The sequence below is a fragment of the Aegilops tauschii genome, chromosome 6, assembly GCF_002575655.3.
Source record: "Aegilops tauschii subsp. strangulata cultivar AL8/78 chromosome 6, Aet v6.0, whole genome shotgun sequence".
Classification (NCBI taxonomy): Eukaryota; Viridiplantae; Streptophyta; class Magnoliopsida; order Poales; family Poaceae; genus Aegilops; species Aegilops tauschii.
This window is the reverse complement of record NC_053040.3, coordinates 491,856,043-491,872,380: the sequence shown is the minus strand read 5'-3', so window position 1 is coordinate 491,872,380 and position 16,338 is coordinate 491,856,043. Positions and strand designations below refer to the sequence as shown.

Genomic DNA, 16,338 nt, shown 5'->3' with positions numbered 1-16,338 from the left:
TACTAAAATATTAAAAAGAATTGAGCAAATAATTTTTTCACACTGCATGAATTTCTTGAAATGCTGGTGAACCTTTTCTAAAATGTCATGAACAAAATTTTAAACGTGTGAATATTTTTGAAATGTCATGAACATTTCTTGAATGGTGTGAAGTTTTTCCAAAAATTGCACAAATAATATTTTTAAATAAAATTAATTAAAATGTTTTCCGTCTGAAAAAAATATATGAATAAAAGTAGGAAATTGGAAAAAGAAATAAAAAGTCAAAGCAAAGCAATGAAACTAACGTAACAAAGGAAATAACTATTACCAGGCTAAAAAAAAATAGAAGTATACATGCTACGTGAAACAATTTAGCTGCCTGACTACGTAGATGGGCTGACCCTTCGTGACATCTGTAAGCTGTTGATGCCTAGGTAGATTATACTGTATGTGTTACATCATTCATTCCATTCTGCTGACAAATGAAAGGGACAGAGCAGACCGACTGACACGGTCACCAAGGGCAGAAGAAAAGGGTTGCAAGTTGCAACATATGATGCAAAATACTGACGAGGTTTCTGCATCTAATCCAAAACATCATTCAGTTACCAGAGTACGATGATACATATACACATCGCCGGCCGGAACATGCAGGTACAGAACATTCTTCACCATATCCAAGCAGAGCCCCGAAGCGGAAATGGCATAATCACCAAGTACAGAGCATCTTACAAGCGTAGAATATGATGCAACATAGTAGTATAGAGTACTCACGAATTTTATGCATCTCATCCGAGCAATTTTTTACAGTTGCCGGAGATATCACCACACCCTTATTAAGCAGCCCACCGATGGTGCACACATCGCCAGAACATACAGATACAGAGCATCATATATTGCAGCGGCCATTCATTCTTCAGAAACTCAATGAGATACCCACAGCAGAAAAAGAAATACCACCTCTAGCAGACTCGTGTGAGCTATATTTCAATCCATTATTACAACATATAACAATCAATGCAAGAGATAAAAACAAGATAGATTTTCCAATAGCATGGCTTGGCCGCCACTCAGAACTAGCCCCAGGTTTCTGAGCTCATTGCACCTTCAAGACTGGCCGATTCTTATTCCTATCAAGCTGCGTCTGCAACTCCTGCCTGACTTTATCTTGCATGGGTTTGTTTATCTCTTCTTCTCTTTTCATGTGTTCATACAATATTTTCCCCATTTTTTCATTTCCCCCATTTTTTGATGATTTGGGTGTACCAAACAAGTAGCTATGAACACTAAGCCGTACTTCCCTGATGCTTGGGAGAAGTTCTAGCCCAGAGAAGGCAATTTTAGTATCTCCAAGGCTAAGGGTCAGCAACTCAAGATTGGGCATTGATTCTTCCTCAAACTCCACTAATTTAATATCCATCCTTGAGTAGAAAAGATCAAGCACCGTGAGCCTTCTGAAAAGGCCAGTCTGGAACTGGAGTACATCGATAATAAACCCACGATCCCACAAACCCAGAATGGATAGGTTTGGCAGGTTCCCAAGGACTTGCATGGCTTCAAGGTTCCCTGATAGCTTGCTGAGTTCTAACTTGAGCTTCACAAGATTCTGGAGCCCCTTGATCCATTCCAGCAAATTTTCTAGGCTGCCGGATAGCTTGAGGCTCTGCAGGTTTTCCGGAGCTGTGGACATGCCATCCAAACAGCCATTCAGGCCATCAACTGACCGCACTGACAATGATTCAAGATGGCTGAGACTGGAAATGGCCGAACAGAAACCTGGACCATTTTTCTTGTTGATGCCGACCACTCCTAGCTTCTGCAGACCAGTGAGGCCTTTTATCTCTTTTATAACGGCAGTTCCCCATGCAAGGTGAACATACCGTAGTGTACGGAGGGCCTTCAGTTTCCTGGTCCCTCTTGGCACCTTAACACCAGAATCCTCTATGCCCCTAATGACATTAGGGTACATTAAGCAGCAAAAAAGATGGAAAGCCTCACACCTGCCAAATCCATCCATGTCTGAAAGATCCAGTGAGCAGCATCCTACACAGAAATCACGTTGCATTTCACAAATTTCTTCACACTTTGAAAAATAAGTTTTCTCCTTATCCCCTGAACCGCTGCCAGCATGCAGATAACATAGCTTACTAAGCTTGATGGTGGTTCTGGGCAACATAGCTATACCCGTCCCTTTGATGTCTAGTGTCTCAAGTTGTCTTAGATTACCCACAGAATCTGGGAGATAATAGATTTCATCACACCCTCGTAGAGAGAGGTATCTCAGATGAAGAAGCTCCCCAATGTGCTCAAGCTGATGATTTCTTAACCCTTCTGTTCCTTCCAGGTCCAGCACCCGGAGAAACCTCATCTTTTCAGAGATGTAAAATGGCTTCCACTTGCCAAACACTGTTAATGACCGTATACGGGACAGCTCCACGGTGATCTCCAACTCACACTCATCTCCCTCCCAGTTGCTGCTTATGGCAAGGTGACGCATTGCGCCGTGGGTGTTCAAGCTGCAGCCTTCCTCCAACCTGAAAACAAGATTTTCCTCCAAAGACTCTGCAATGCTGATATCACGAATCAGATCGTGTAGCTGGCAAGAGTCGAATCCTTGTATGCTGCAAACTGATTGCTGAGTTGGTAATATCATGCTTCTCTCTCTGAGTTCCATGAAGTATCTATCTGCTGTGGCCTCGTCTCGCGCATAACCTTCAGCGATCCACCGGTGAGTTAAACGTCTCCGACTAACATTCCGGTCTTCAGGAAAGATGGACATGTACAGGAAACAAGGTTTGAGGTAATAGGGTAGGCCATCATAACTTTTCATCAGGACTGTTTTTATGACTTCAAACTTTGGATTCATCTCCAGCTCAATATTGATATGCTCATTCAGTTTCCTCCACTCTGCAGCAGTTTTTGTTGGTTGATCAGCCAAGAAACCACCTATGGTGACTATGGCAAGGGGAAGTCCATTGCACTTCTTCAGGATTATTTTTGCTGGTTCGACCAATGCAGGATATTGCTCAGCCAAATCAGTAGTCATATTCCTAAATACCTGCAATTGTAGGAAATATAATTAGTCATTTAACTAACAATGAATTAGGTGCATCCAAACCACTTTTCCTAGTTTACATGAGAGCTAGCTAGCCTCCCCCCAGTTTGGGTGGCAAGTACACAATACTGTGTAACGATAAAAATGCTCTTTAAGGCTTTGACCCACAGCCGACAGGTAGCTCTGTTGTCAGCTGCTCTGTCACATTGAGATCATATTAACATCTGTACAATATGTACTAAATGGACATGCATTTTGTAATTTGTACAGTTCATTGACCCACCATTAGCACAACAGGTCCATAAACAAGCACTGTAGGCATCATGTACAGGTCATGTCAATGGAAAGGACGAACGGACATGGGCCAGTATAGCGCTGCTAATGATTATTAACATTTAAATACCACATTAAGTGTACACTGTATTATACTAAACGTATATCAGCAACAAAATGGTGGAATCAGCACTGATATTTTCCTCACAAACACTAACTAAATCATCTAATATTGTTCATGATTAAATATTGCTCGTAAAATTGTAGACATAGACTTTTTCACAACACACTCAACTCTGAACATGAACCACATTTAGTAATGAGTAGCAAGATTAATATCAAGCAAAATGTAAGTTCGGGATTAAATATTGCTTCTAAAACTCTAGATTCCTCAACTTTTCCAAAGTACTACTCAACTCTCAAGATGAACCACATTTTAAGTAACTCAACCAAAAAATCAGTGCAATCAGGCGGTAAAATCTGCTAAACACAGTAATAAGTACGGATCTACAAAACCACAAATGTGATCATGAAGTCTCAACAAAATGAAATAAGAATATTGCCAAAACAAATTGGGATGCAGTTGTTTGTCACAGCCAACATGCTAATAAATTGGTCAATACACCAACCAAACAATTTCAAATGAAAATTTCTCAAAAGAAATGATTGTGAATACATTGGATTTATCAATATCTTTATCTAGGCCTTGTTCGGTTCAAAGGATTTTCATGGGAAATCTACATGATTATGTGTTCCAGGGGAATTTCAGCAAACTAGTCGTTGATCGAAGGAATCGTTGCTCCAGTTTCCTCCAAAACGCTGATTAAACCTCATGATTCCTCAGGAAAAAGAAAATCCAGTCGAACCTCATTTTTCGCGTATGCCCGAGGCAAACCTGTCACTTTCCAAATAAACTATGCAGCAACTAGGTGCTTCGCCTGAGAGAACAGCCATGCAACAAAATAAAGTATTGATAAAGTTGTTTCTCTAGCGTAAGGCGATGAAAGTTATCCTCCGTTTTTTCTATGGTATGCCGAACGTGTGTTACTTTGGTTTTCCTCTGTTTTTGAATCCTCTGGTTTACACCTCAATTCCTATTTCATTCCTGTGGTTTTCTCCATTCCTATGTTTTCTATTCCTGTGAACCGAATAAGTCCCTAATGTGAAAGGAACTGACAATGTGAGACAAAAAATCCTCACAAAACATGAATCGGAAAACAAGTGTTTCGACATGGTTTGACAAAAACAATGCGTCGTACAAGTCGACAGGTAGCAGCGGCAGTACTGCATCATGTGGCTCTGTTCTCGAGTATCGCTCCAGATCTGGCTAGGCCCCTGCCTTGGCTTGCTTTTTCTAAACAGGGGTTGGGACTCAAAGGCCCCTGAAGCTGTCATTTCATATCAAATTCAATACAACACTCCCTTATTGCAAATAGGAGCCCCAAACCATACAAATGGAACACAATTGAGTCATATCGCATGTAGCAACCACATTGGAGACTCCATGTTCACCGTCTTTGACAAAAACCTTGCCAATGACGAGCAAGGTTATAAGGGCCTCACTTGGAAGTTGAAGATGGCACACCAGAAGCGATACCTTTGTTGATCCGCACCTTCTGTGGCGGTGGCCGAGATCAATGCATGGCAAAGGAAGCAGCCGGATCCACCTCTTCTTGTCCGCTCGGCACCATGCTGGTGAAGAACGGATGGTTCCAGATCTAGCCGAACAGGGGCTATCCCAAGCTTATTGATGATGCTTCCGTAAAATTCACCGCCTGCCACCATCATCCACCATGGAAGTCGGCTAGAGGAGGAGGAAGGCAACCTCCCTACGATACTCGTCGGTAACAGAGCAAGGCATGCATCTGGCATAACGCCAAACCACAACATAATGCCAAGACTTACTAGGACAACTACTACTCTGATATGCATAAGGAAGGCCTGAGCACCTCTCCGCAGCCATCAACGGCTGGCATCACTGTCGGACGAGCCATTCGATCAGGTCGGGCAGCCTTGGACATCTCCCAAGGAAGGGGCAGCGAAAGAGAAGAGAAGGGAGGGGAAAGCGGAGGCTGAAGTGTCGATCGCTGGTCATGTGGGTGTGGGAGGTAGGGCATCGAGTGGTGATGTGTGGGAAGTGGCGGATGCATGGCAACAATGAAGTGTCGTGCCGCACGTCACTTGGTAGGCAGCGGTTGTGGGAACACAAGAGCCCGAGGTGAAAATCAGCTCCACTTCGGTTGCAGGGACGATGACAGTGCCCACAGTCACGCGTCATGCTCCATCTCATCTCCAACCAACAACGTTTTATGGATCCTCCATGCAAAGATCCAAGTTTACGTCCCTTACTCGAATAGGTGGTCGTAACGTTTCTCGTTGCTTCCTCCTTGGAGTTGTCGCCTTAGGAGGCAAAAACCTAGTCAAGTTGTGCTTCGGCGAAACGGGTTTGGGCACCAGGTGTGTGTTGAGATGAAGTTGAATCGGTGGCTTCAGAAACCAACCTGGTACTTCGCTGTTGTAGGGCATCAACTCTACGCGTCACCATACGGGCAACAAGGGTGGTGCTCATTCGTCCTACTAATGCCTCCTTGTTTCTGATTCCTCCTCTGCCGCCCCCAGGGAAATCCTACACAGCCAACGATGCTCGAGGGGTGGTGAAGGCTCTGTTGCCGCCCTTGGTTGGCATCCATGCGGTTTCACGCCAACAGAGGCGGCAACTTAGGTTACTTCGATGGCGATGACACATGGCATAAAGCACAAGAACATGGCAGCTGTTGGTGTGCATCCATCGCAGATGTGGGCGTCGTTGACGAATGAGTACCAGGTAAATTTTATCCTTCGACTTGGAGCAACTGACGAGCAGATGTGGCTGCATTACATGCGTAGTAGCAGTGTCAGTGCACACTAGAGACTAGGCGGTGACCATCAGACACGGCTGGCGCAAAAGATCAGCAGGTTTTTTTTCCAGTGGCCAGTGGTCGAACCAGCTAGATCACGACGGAGAATTGGATTCACCATAGGCTGCTCACACGTGGCTGCCATAAAGCTTGCCCCATTCAAGGAAGGCAGAGAAGGGGACGGCCCAGGACTGCCGGAGTATCCTGAATTGGATTTCAGCGGTGTCAATGACTTTCCTCCCTCATCAATAGTGACGACGACCTTCATTGCTCGGAGGCTTTGGTGATGATTAGCTCTAGTCGCGGCTCAACTCCCTTCTTGTTTGATCATGGTATTCACTTGTGTGGCATCTCAAATATGTCGTGCTATGTGTGCATCTGGTGGGATAGCGGAAAGCGTATATCTAATTGGATAGTAGAAAGCGGTGGTAACATGACATGATGACTTTGATTTGGTGTTGTTTCGAGTACCCGGTCTCGAGCTCCGGGATTCAAAACCCTAGATCTGACCCTAGTTGGTTATAACTGGCAATGGTGATGTTTTTGCATCATTACCTTATTGAAGGCATTGATCGGATTTACTCGGACATGGTCTTTAGGGTGAAAACCCAATATCTAGCTTCTAGTGGTTGGATCTGGCCATTGTGGCGCTTGAGCGTCATCCCTTCCTAGAGGTATTGCTACTGGAGAACATTCCTCGTTGCCCTCGTGATGTCAAGAGATCGCTGGTGCGAATGGTTGTTGTTGTAGTTTGCCGACCGCTTTGGATTATTCTTTGTGTGTGCATTGATGTTGATTGCGTACTCATCATGTTTGTATCCACTCGTACTTCATTTTGAATTAATAAAATCCACCCTTTATCAAAAGAAGGGCATCAACTCTGGTTGTATGGGTGACAAAATCGTCGACCAGTTGGTACGCTACCGTGGACTGGTGCGAAATCAGGAGTGGTGACTCTAGAAATCTTTGTCATATATGTAGGGTGATGCCGAATTGCTTAGGTGGCAGAGTCGTCGACTCACCAGATGCACGACATTGGGCTCGGCGTGTGCATTTAGAGCTCAGATTCGGAGGCCAGATCATACTATTATAGGGTATCGACTTTGGTCGCTAGGTGATAAGAGTTGTTGACTCGACGTTGTAAAGGTTGGTTCGAGTCACTTGTGTGAGGAAGAAGTCATCTCGGTTGGTGCATGGCCTCGGGGCTGGTGTGCATTTGTGGTTCATTTGTTAGTTTTTGGCTAGTTTTTCATTTAAATTGGCCAGTTTTTATTCTACTTAATGAAAATGCAGAGCTCCTACCGGTTTGTTGAAGAAAGTGGCGACTTCGTGGAATATTGCTGGCTTGTTGCTATAATACTAATCTGTCACTTGCGTGAGTTTATAAACAAAAAACAAAAAAAAACACCTGTCACTTGCGTGAGGAACGTGTGATGTAATCTTTTTTTTTTGCTTAATTGCTAAACCAGTTGAAACTATATCTTTCATAACCAATGAGACTACAACATGAGTCACGGTGCCCTATTTTTATGCCTTTGCAAGGGTAAATTGATCAAAACCACCACATTTATAGCTACGGTACTCTACCATTTTCGCCAAAAATCACAAAACATGTGAGCTGTGACTAACAACAAAACTGATGACTGGGACCCGTCTGTCACGCTGATGTGGAGAAAACTAGTCTAGCCAATGTTGTTGACCCGCTGAGGTGGACGGGGCCCCACCTGTCAGCCACATGTCTTATTTTCCACTTTTCTTCTTTCTCCTGCCACTACCGCACCATGCCGACCGCCACCACTGTGCCATCCACTTGCAGCCACCCGCAGCCATCTCTGCTCGCCTCGCCGGCGCCGGCACAACCGCTAAGTCTGCCTCCTGGATGTGGTGGGACTTGTAGGAGATCAACGGCCCCAACCCATGCCTCGCCTCCATCCGCGCACAGGATGTGGAGCTCGACAATGCCGGGCCACGCCTCGCCAACTCTGGCACAATCGACGAGTCTGCTTCCCGGGCGAGTCCCGTCTCTGCATGGGAACGGCAGCGCCCGTGGCATTGATGAAGTCGTGCTCTGAACTCACGTCGGTTGCTTGCCGAAGCACGCGAGTGAGCACCTGATGACGCGCACGTGGCGCCTTGGGCTTGTAGAAGCACGCGCACGCGGCACACAGAGGCTCACGAGGTGGCCGGGAACAAGAGCGGTGGCGGTCGTGGGCAGTTTGTTGTGGCCGGCGGCGGCGGCTGGAGGCGGCTTGATGAGGCAGCGAAGGGAGGCAGCGGGGTGCCCATCCCCTCAAGTCCATCAACGGCGAAGGCCACTTGGGGGAAGCTCGGCCGGGGCCGGGGAGTGGATGGCCGGTGGCGTCGGAGGTAGATGCAGGGGACGGCGTGGGTTTGTGGCGCTTGTGGCGCAGCCGCGCGGGTGAAGCTACGCCGGAGCCGGTGCTTGGAGGGAAGGCCGCGGAGGAGGGAGCTGCAGGGGACGACGCGACCACATGTGCTGCTGATCGGGCGTGCGTCGCAGATCAGAGCTGGCGGACGGTGGGCATGGCGTTGTCCGTGGAAGGGACAAAAGTGAAAAGAGATGAGAGGCTGACTAGTGGGGCCATCTTTCCACCTCAGCATATTGTCCACGTAGGCATGCCAAATCAGCCTGACAGACAGGTCCCAGCCGACAATTTTGCTGTTAGTCACGGCTGGCAACAAGTTTAGTGCAATTTGTTATTCACTTGGCGAAGCCGTGGTCTTTTGTGATTTTTGGCAAAATCGGTAAGCCGCGGTCTTTTGTGATTTTTGGCAAAATCGGTAATTTTGAAGTACCCTGGTCACAAATGTGATGGTTTTGAGCAATTTACTCCTTTTACAACCCACTTTGAAGTATGTGCGCCAAGGATGGTTGGTCGTGATGTGCTTACAATATACTAATTTGAGACGACCATTCAAAACTAAAAACTGAAGTGAGATATAGGGATAATATTTTTTGCTAACAAATAAGGTGAATAATATAAAGAATACTATTTCGTTACCTTTCTTGTGAACAGGGTAATTGCATCCTTTTCTTGAAGACCGTTGAGCAAACGTATGCACTTCGGTTTTTTGCAACAATGCTTAGCAATATCCTCTCGCCTTGTGGTGATCACAATAACCAGATTTTTTATTTCACGTAAACTTGGCGATATTTTATCCCATTCTTCCATAGCTAAGAGGTCATCGAGAACAATCAAACACCTCTTTCCTTCTGAACGTCTGCCCAACACTTTAATCAACTCTTCAACTCCCATCGAAGCAATGCTTTTTTGGGTGTCACCTGTAAAGTCCATGGATTCCTTGTTTGCATCTAGTTGCAATGCCAAGCTCCTAAGGAGCTCATCAAGCTTGAAAGGCCGCAAGACCGTGGCGAAAGCATTTTTTTCAAACAGGCCACTCACATCTTTGCTTTGGAAAACATTTTTTATCAGAGTGGTTTTTCCAAGACCACCCATTCCCCATACTACTATCACCTGAACTTGATGAGTGCTATCTTGTTTTACAATTAGTTCAATAATATCTTCTTTTTCTTGCTTTCGCCCAATAAACTGAAATTCCTCAAGAACACCTGCCATTGTGTAGGCGCGTGTTAACCTCTTTTGCGCTATCATATTTCCATCAACATCAGCATTGGATTGGTCTTCTTGTATCTCATTCTCAGGGATGTTGGATAACTTTGACCTAGATGTTGGCTTTGATGGATATGTAACAGCATGAGAGCTCTGAACACAAGCAAACAATAGTTAGATGAAAATTTAATGATGGATACTCAAAAAAAAGCCGGGTCAGCTCCAGCGTGTCAATTTCTATAGAGGAATATTAATGTGACAACGAACCAGAAATAGTATACCAATGGTATGTAACAAGTTAATGTAGCTAGGATGACCTGGTCAGACTTGACGTACTTCCCCAGAAATAATGAAAGCAGTCTAGAAGTTTAAAAGGCGGAAAAGAACTAGAGCACAAATTATTCACAAATTACATCAAAAGTTGGCTACTACTACAAGAGAACATAAAGTTATTGAAAACCTTAGCCCTCAGCAGGTATGAACAACATAGACAACTGCTTTTCAAACAAATGCAAAAAAATCCTAGCGTTGCCATTTTTATCAAAGCATTGCAATATAGCGCTTATTTGTCGGATGGAATATCCATATTTACACCCATTTTCTGGGCAGCTCCCTGCACACCCCTGGCGTGAAGGCTAGAGGAGACACATTGCCACGCCTAGGCACTAGCAGCGAGCAGGGGAGCTTTGGTAATTCACACTGGATACCCGCTAATACTTCTCCACTGAACAGCCATTACCTCATCCAGGGACCTGGGCAGAGGACATCTGTATCCGCAGGTCGATGAGGAATCCAGGGAGGCTGAGAATGCATCCGGTTAAGACCATCATGGTAGTCCGGGGAGATTCCAAATCGAGAGCCAGATTTGTTCCACACCTAGGGGACTTAGTCTTTCCCACAAGGAACAGGAGTGGTTGGACCAGGAAGGTCCCCTTCCCCGCCTTGTCCAAACACGCAAATTAATTTAAGCCTACCCACGAGACGCTCCATAGTGATTACCCTTGGCCACTATATACTACATCTAACTGATAATGGTTCAGATTTTGGGCGGTCCTTTTGAAAATCAAAAACATGTGTTTAAAACAGAAGTAGTACCTGCCGGTAGAAAGCATAGATGGTTTGTTCAGCAGACAATTGTTTGAGCTCTGATACAGTACTTTCCCGCCCCGGGCATAGGCTTGCAACTTCAACATGTTCCGTGGATACTATGATCCGGCTCCCCAGTTTGTTCTCTGGGAAACAAGTCTTGATCTGGTGCCATTCTTCAATTGTGGACAGGCCAGTAAGCACAATCAGGTACCTGTTCTCATTGACATATCCATTGAAGGCCTGAGCCAAATCTTGCTCCTTCCTTTCCCCCTCCAGCAGCACACCGACCCCCACCGCTGTGTGAAACTGTTTCACCATACTCTGGACAAATTCTGTTGGATGGAAAGGACGCATCACCCTGACCCATGCTCGGCATGGAAAATTCAGTTTGACGTCTGGATTCTCGTAGGCCTCCCAGATGATGGAGCTGTGCCCAACAGTGCCACTTGTTCCCCACACACCGATCACTCCAACATGGTCATCACCATCCTTGTTGATCAGCTGGGCTAGATCCGATCTTGCTTGGTGTTTCTTCGCGGCATGCCTTGCTTCATCAACACCAAACATGGCAGCATCAGCGGCAGGGGCAGCATCAGCGGCAGGCTGAGTGGAGCTAGAGCCCTTGATGAGGCCATAGCGCAAGTTCCTTTGGCTCACGTCCTCGACTTTGGTCCTCAGCTCCTTCATCTGCTTGGCAACATGGCGACGATCGAGAAGCATGCGAGGAATGCGCCACCAAGACTGTTTGTCCACACGAACAACAAAATCCTGGAGCGAATCCTCGACGTCATAGGCGACGTCGCGGACCTGCTTCACCCAGGTCCTGACCACCTTGTTGTGCTCACCTCGCTCATCATGCGCCACCATCAAGAAAGACTGCATCATCTCCAGCTCGTCCGTGACGAAGGCCTTGTCGCGCTGTACTCCCAGCTGCAGGGCCACCTCCTCCACAACGGCGGACTTGGCGAGGCCAAGGGCCCCGCTCAGCACGGACTTGCCGATGCTCAACGCCGTCGCCTCCATCGGTACCAATCGAGCTTCCCTCTCTCTCCCTCTTCTGTGAGTGTTTGCGTGGATGGATCTGAGATGCAGGTCTCAGGCTCTGAGGTCCTGTTTAGACAGAGGAAGTTTAGTTATTGTTTCACAACTTTGATTCTTAATCAAGACTTGGCAGGCCTGGAGTCCGGCCTCACATATTAGTTTTAGCAGCAAGACTCATTAGTTAATTCTGCACCAGGCTCTCGTTACAAGATACAGCGATGGCTCACCACCCCCTCTGACAAGGATCCATTATTAATTTCTATTTGTATAGAGTATAGACGCCAGCTGTACTCACAAACCACATGTATGTGTACACGCAAGAACAAACCTCACTCACCTAATTAAGCTGCATGAACCAAGCCTGCTTGCTTGTGACTTCCTCTCTCCAACATTAACAACCCACATTACGGCGTAAAATTCAAATGTAGTGAAAATGCTAATAGCTGAACAGAATGTATGGTAACACAAAGTTTGACTATATATCAATCAGGCTGTGATGCTGAACAAAATACATCCGCTACGGACGTTGATGCACGTCATGAATTGTCAGGACTCGCGTGAGACCTGTGAGTTCCTATCCTAGCCATGAGCAACCGTGGCGGATTTCAGATGGATCTGAGTCTGCAGGCCTCAGACTCTTTGGCCATGTTTAGATAGATCATGGGACCCGCTCTTGCCTAATCAGGACTTGCCCGGCGTCGATCTTATCGCATATTGGTTTAACTACCAGTCGGACCGATCACTCGCTAGCTTACAGCAACAATAGATAGGAACAACCTGTTAATTTGTACTAAATGTATTTCACTAATTTGACCATTTGTTGATCTACTAAAAACACACATGCTAATGCAATGTTCAAGAACCAACTGCATATAAACACAGAGCCTAACCTATCCACCTATCTGCACGCACATTGTGGGTTGTTAAGACTTGCGTGAGGCATGTGCTCTGTTCAGCACAGATTCCGCATACGCAAGATCATATTGCACCTTGGTATAATAACACACAGTGTCACTGTCTAATGATTAGATCTATTCATTAGTCGGTCTCATGTTCTGTTTAGATAATGAAAAATTACTGAACAACCTGCTTCTTCACAACTTTCATTCTTAATCAAGACTTGCCAGGCCTCAAGTCCTCACATCTATTAGTTTCAACAATTCGTTAATTAATTCTGCACGATAGACAGCGATGCCTCACCACTCTTGTGTGATATCCATTACCCATTGTGAATTTATATTTCTGTATAGACGCCAGCTGCACTCACCACCACATATGTATGACATACACAACCTCTCTGTACACGCTATGAGAAACAAACATAAGAAAGGTGCTGTGCAGTTGTGTACCCTGAGCATGATTTTAATCCTAGAAATCAAACCCAGATAAGTACGCAGGAGCAACCTCACTCATAGGTACAACTATACATGAGCTGTTTGGACCGAGTATGCATCCTTCCTCTAAGAGCCCACATCACGGCCTAAAAAATGGTGGAAATGCATACAAATTTGATGCTAATAGCTGTCCGCCGGCTGCCTATGATGACCATAACATGTACTCCTAGCCACAAAGTTTGACTAGCATAATACAACGGGGGGGAGTATACGTACATACATACACGTTGTGGGTTGTTGTGACTTGGGTGAGGCATGTGATTTCTTAGCCACGACTCACGACGAGCGTTTACTCTTGAATGTTTAATTTAAGCAAAGTGCATATCCTGACCCTCCAAGACCGTGGCAATCATATCAAAATCTGACTACTTTTAAGAGAAAGTTTAATATCATCCAAAAGATCAAACTGATATTGCGAGATTTATCATGAACTACATAATTATAAAATGTAGTTACTTCTTTGTGAGGCAACATGTTTTCACGAGAATTGATGTTCAAACAATCATCCTGAAAACTAGGCCAATGTCCTAAAAAAAACCTGCATATACAGGATTTGATGAAATCATAACCAATCTGAAATATATTAGTTTTCACTAAAAAATTTAGGAGCTCCATATCTTCTGACTTGTACTCAAACTTGCAAGAAACTGAATTGAACACACCCATTTCACGAATTCTGATTTATGTCAGATATATATATTTGCTATTGGGTTCATACTTCATACTTACCTTTTAAGAGTTGTGCGAGCGTTTTTAATTTCTACTATGTTTCTACTTTTATGTGCCCACATATAACTTTTGGGGTTTTCCAATCCTAACATCCCCCCGTATTATGTTTGTTGGGTGAGAAATCCAGCTACCAAATACATGGTGGCGAATTTGGCGTACCCAAGCACTCATTCAGCACGGATTTGCCAATCCTTACCTCGGTGACCTCCTTTGGTACCAGTTCAAGCATCTTTCTTCTCCTCTAGCCCTTTGTGTGTGGATGGATCTGAGATGCAGATTTCTTTTTTTTCTTTTTTTTGCTAGAAGGCCCCTATGTCCTGCTTAGATACATAATGGAAGTTCACTTAGCAACCTCGACCGTCTTCACATGTTCTAGTATTTTTAATCTAGATTCGCCAGGCCTCAAGTTTGACTATTTATCAATCTACTACGAAGGCACATGCTAACGCAGTCTTCAATGATCAATTGTACTAGTACATGCTTACACAAAGTTTAACCTACCTACAGATCTGCGTAGATGCACGTTACGGGTTGTTGGGAGTAGCGCGTGGCATGTGCTCCCGTTGAGCCCCCCCCCCCCCCCCCCCCCCCAGAGATCAAGATCAGATCGCGTGCTAGTTTAATTGACAGTGGGACTCGTCACTAGCTGCTAGGCTAGGCTTCACACCGATGACAGGATTAATAACTGTTAACATCAATGTGCAGAGCACCCCGGGCCGCCGGAGGGGGAGAAGATGGTGCAGAGGAGAGAAGAGAGGAGAGGTCGAACCTCGGAGATCCTAGGCGTCGCCGCCGGGGAGGAAGCGCGGCCCCAGCATGCCGGTCGGGGCAGCCATGGCCACCGCCCCCTTCCTCCCTTCCTTGCTTCGAGCCGAACGCCACCCTCGCCCGCGCTGCGGCCCTACGGCGGGGCCTCCGGGGGCACCGCCCGTGAAAAGCAGAGGCGGCTGGCGGCGAGGAGAGGCACCGCGCTTTGCGGCTGGGGCCAGGCAGCGGCGGCGGTGGGCTCTGACGGCAGATCGAATCCATGGCGCCGAACACGGGCGAAAGGGGAACAAGACAAATGCGATGAGTGAGGTTCCGGGTGGAGAAAAAAAAAAAAAAAATATATATATATATATATATATATATATATATATTATCTTTATCTTTACCTATAATAATAATAACATCTTAGCCTCGTCCGCAACCTCTTGCGCCTCCATCTCCTGTCGGCGATGGCGTCTTGCCTCCGTAGCTGACTCCGACCGAAGAGAATCAAGGATGGCCTATTGCTCCGCCTGCAAATCCCCGTCGCCAGCGTGCCCCACATCCTCCTCCTCCGGCTCATCCCCCTCCTCCTCTTCGTCCTCGTCCTCATCCTCGTCCTCCTCCTCCAACTCCTCCTCCGGATCAACTCCATCTGGAGGTAGCCCCGCGGCGATCCGGCCTTCGCGCTAGCCCGGATCTGCTCAAGGAGCTCGAGTGGGCGCTCCAGCGTCAGAATGGCTCACTCCTCATCCGACGGCGTGGGGGTATGGCTACTAGGTGGACGGGTGGACTGGAAAGTGGCGGCGATGACGAACAGAAGGAGGAAAATGCTAATGGATGGTAGGGTTTCGGTGCCGCCGGTTGACTTAAATAACCGGACAATGCACTATGCGGCCCGTCAGAGCTGTGCCACCGGTCCAACCGAGGAGACGAGATTGGGATCGCCGGGTTTGAGGGCGTTTTCGGCGGGCACCCCTTCGCCAGTCCGACATGAAGGGCGTGCTCGGGTGCCCCCACATCCACCCCATATTTGGGCTGGATATGAGGGTGCCGGTCAGCCTAGACGTTTGAGACCCGTTTGCGGTGTCCGTCTGGGTCGAAAAAACATGACCGGGCAGTGACCGGGCGGCCCGGCCCGGATGTGGCGGGTTTTTGAGAGGTCCTGCTGTAGATACTCTAACCCTCGTTGCTTTTTTTTATAGGCGAGCACCGCGTGTCAAAGCCGAGGCTTGAATTTGGATGGACTGGCTGCTACCCAGCCAACAGGTCGACGCCCCGTCCTTTATCAGCAACAATGTAAGGTGCAGTATGGTAGAGAATCTCCACTGTGTCGTGTTGGACCGTGTGCGCAAAATTCAAAGTTTCAGGGGTGGCACACTTTTTTCTTTCCTTTCCAGAATGTGTTACGTCAGGGCGATGCGGTGTTGCGCTAGTCAAGCTTGGGTTGGTCATGTCGCGTTGGAGATGTAGGCCTGACTTGTGGGTCCCACTAGTCAAAAACGAGGTCAACTGGATTGCACCGGCAAATTCTGGTC

General features: G+C 46.5%; 1 protein-coding gene across 2 annotated transcripts; it reads right to left on the bottom strand.

Moving 5' to 3' along the window:
• Nucleotides 1–277: 277 nt before the first annotated feature.
• On the bottom strand, nt 278–15,127 carry LOC109758921 (disease resistance protein Pik-2). 2 transcript variants are annotated; one of them, XM_045230208.2, is made up of 4 exons: nt 14,823–15,127; nt 10,896–11,999; nt 9,231–9,953; nt 278–3,040 (listed from the first exon to the last, which is right to left on the bottom strand). In XM_045230208.2, exons 2-4 carry the CDS (start codon nt 11,910–11,912, stop codon nt 1,079–1,081), a joined length of 3,702 nt encoding a protein of 1,233 aa, XP_045086143.1. In that variant the 5' UTR covers nt 11,913–11,999; nt 14,823–15,127; the 3' UTR covers nt 278–1,078. The 2 variants fall into 2 exon arrangements, with proteins under 2 accessions (XP_045086143.1, XP_040249108.1); XM_040393174.3 differs by lacking the exon at nt 14,823–15,127 and having other exon boundaries at nt 10,896–12,243.
• Nucleotides 15,128–16,338: the final 1,211 nt, after the last annotated feature.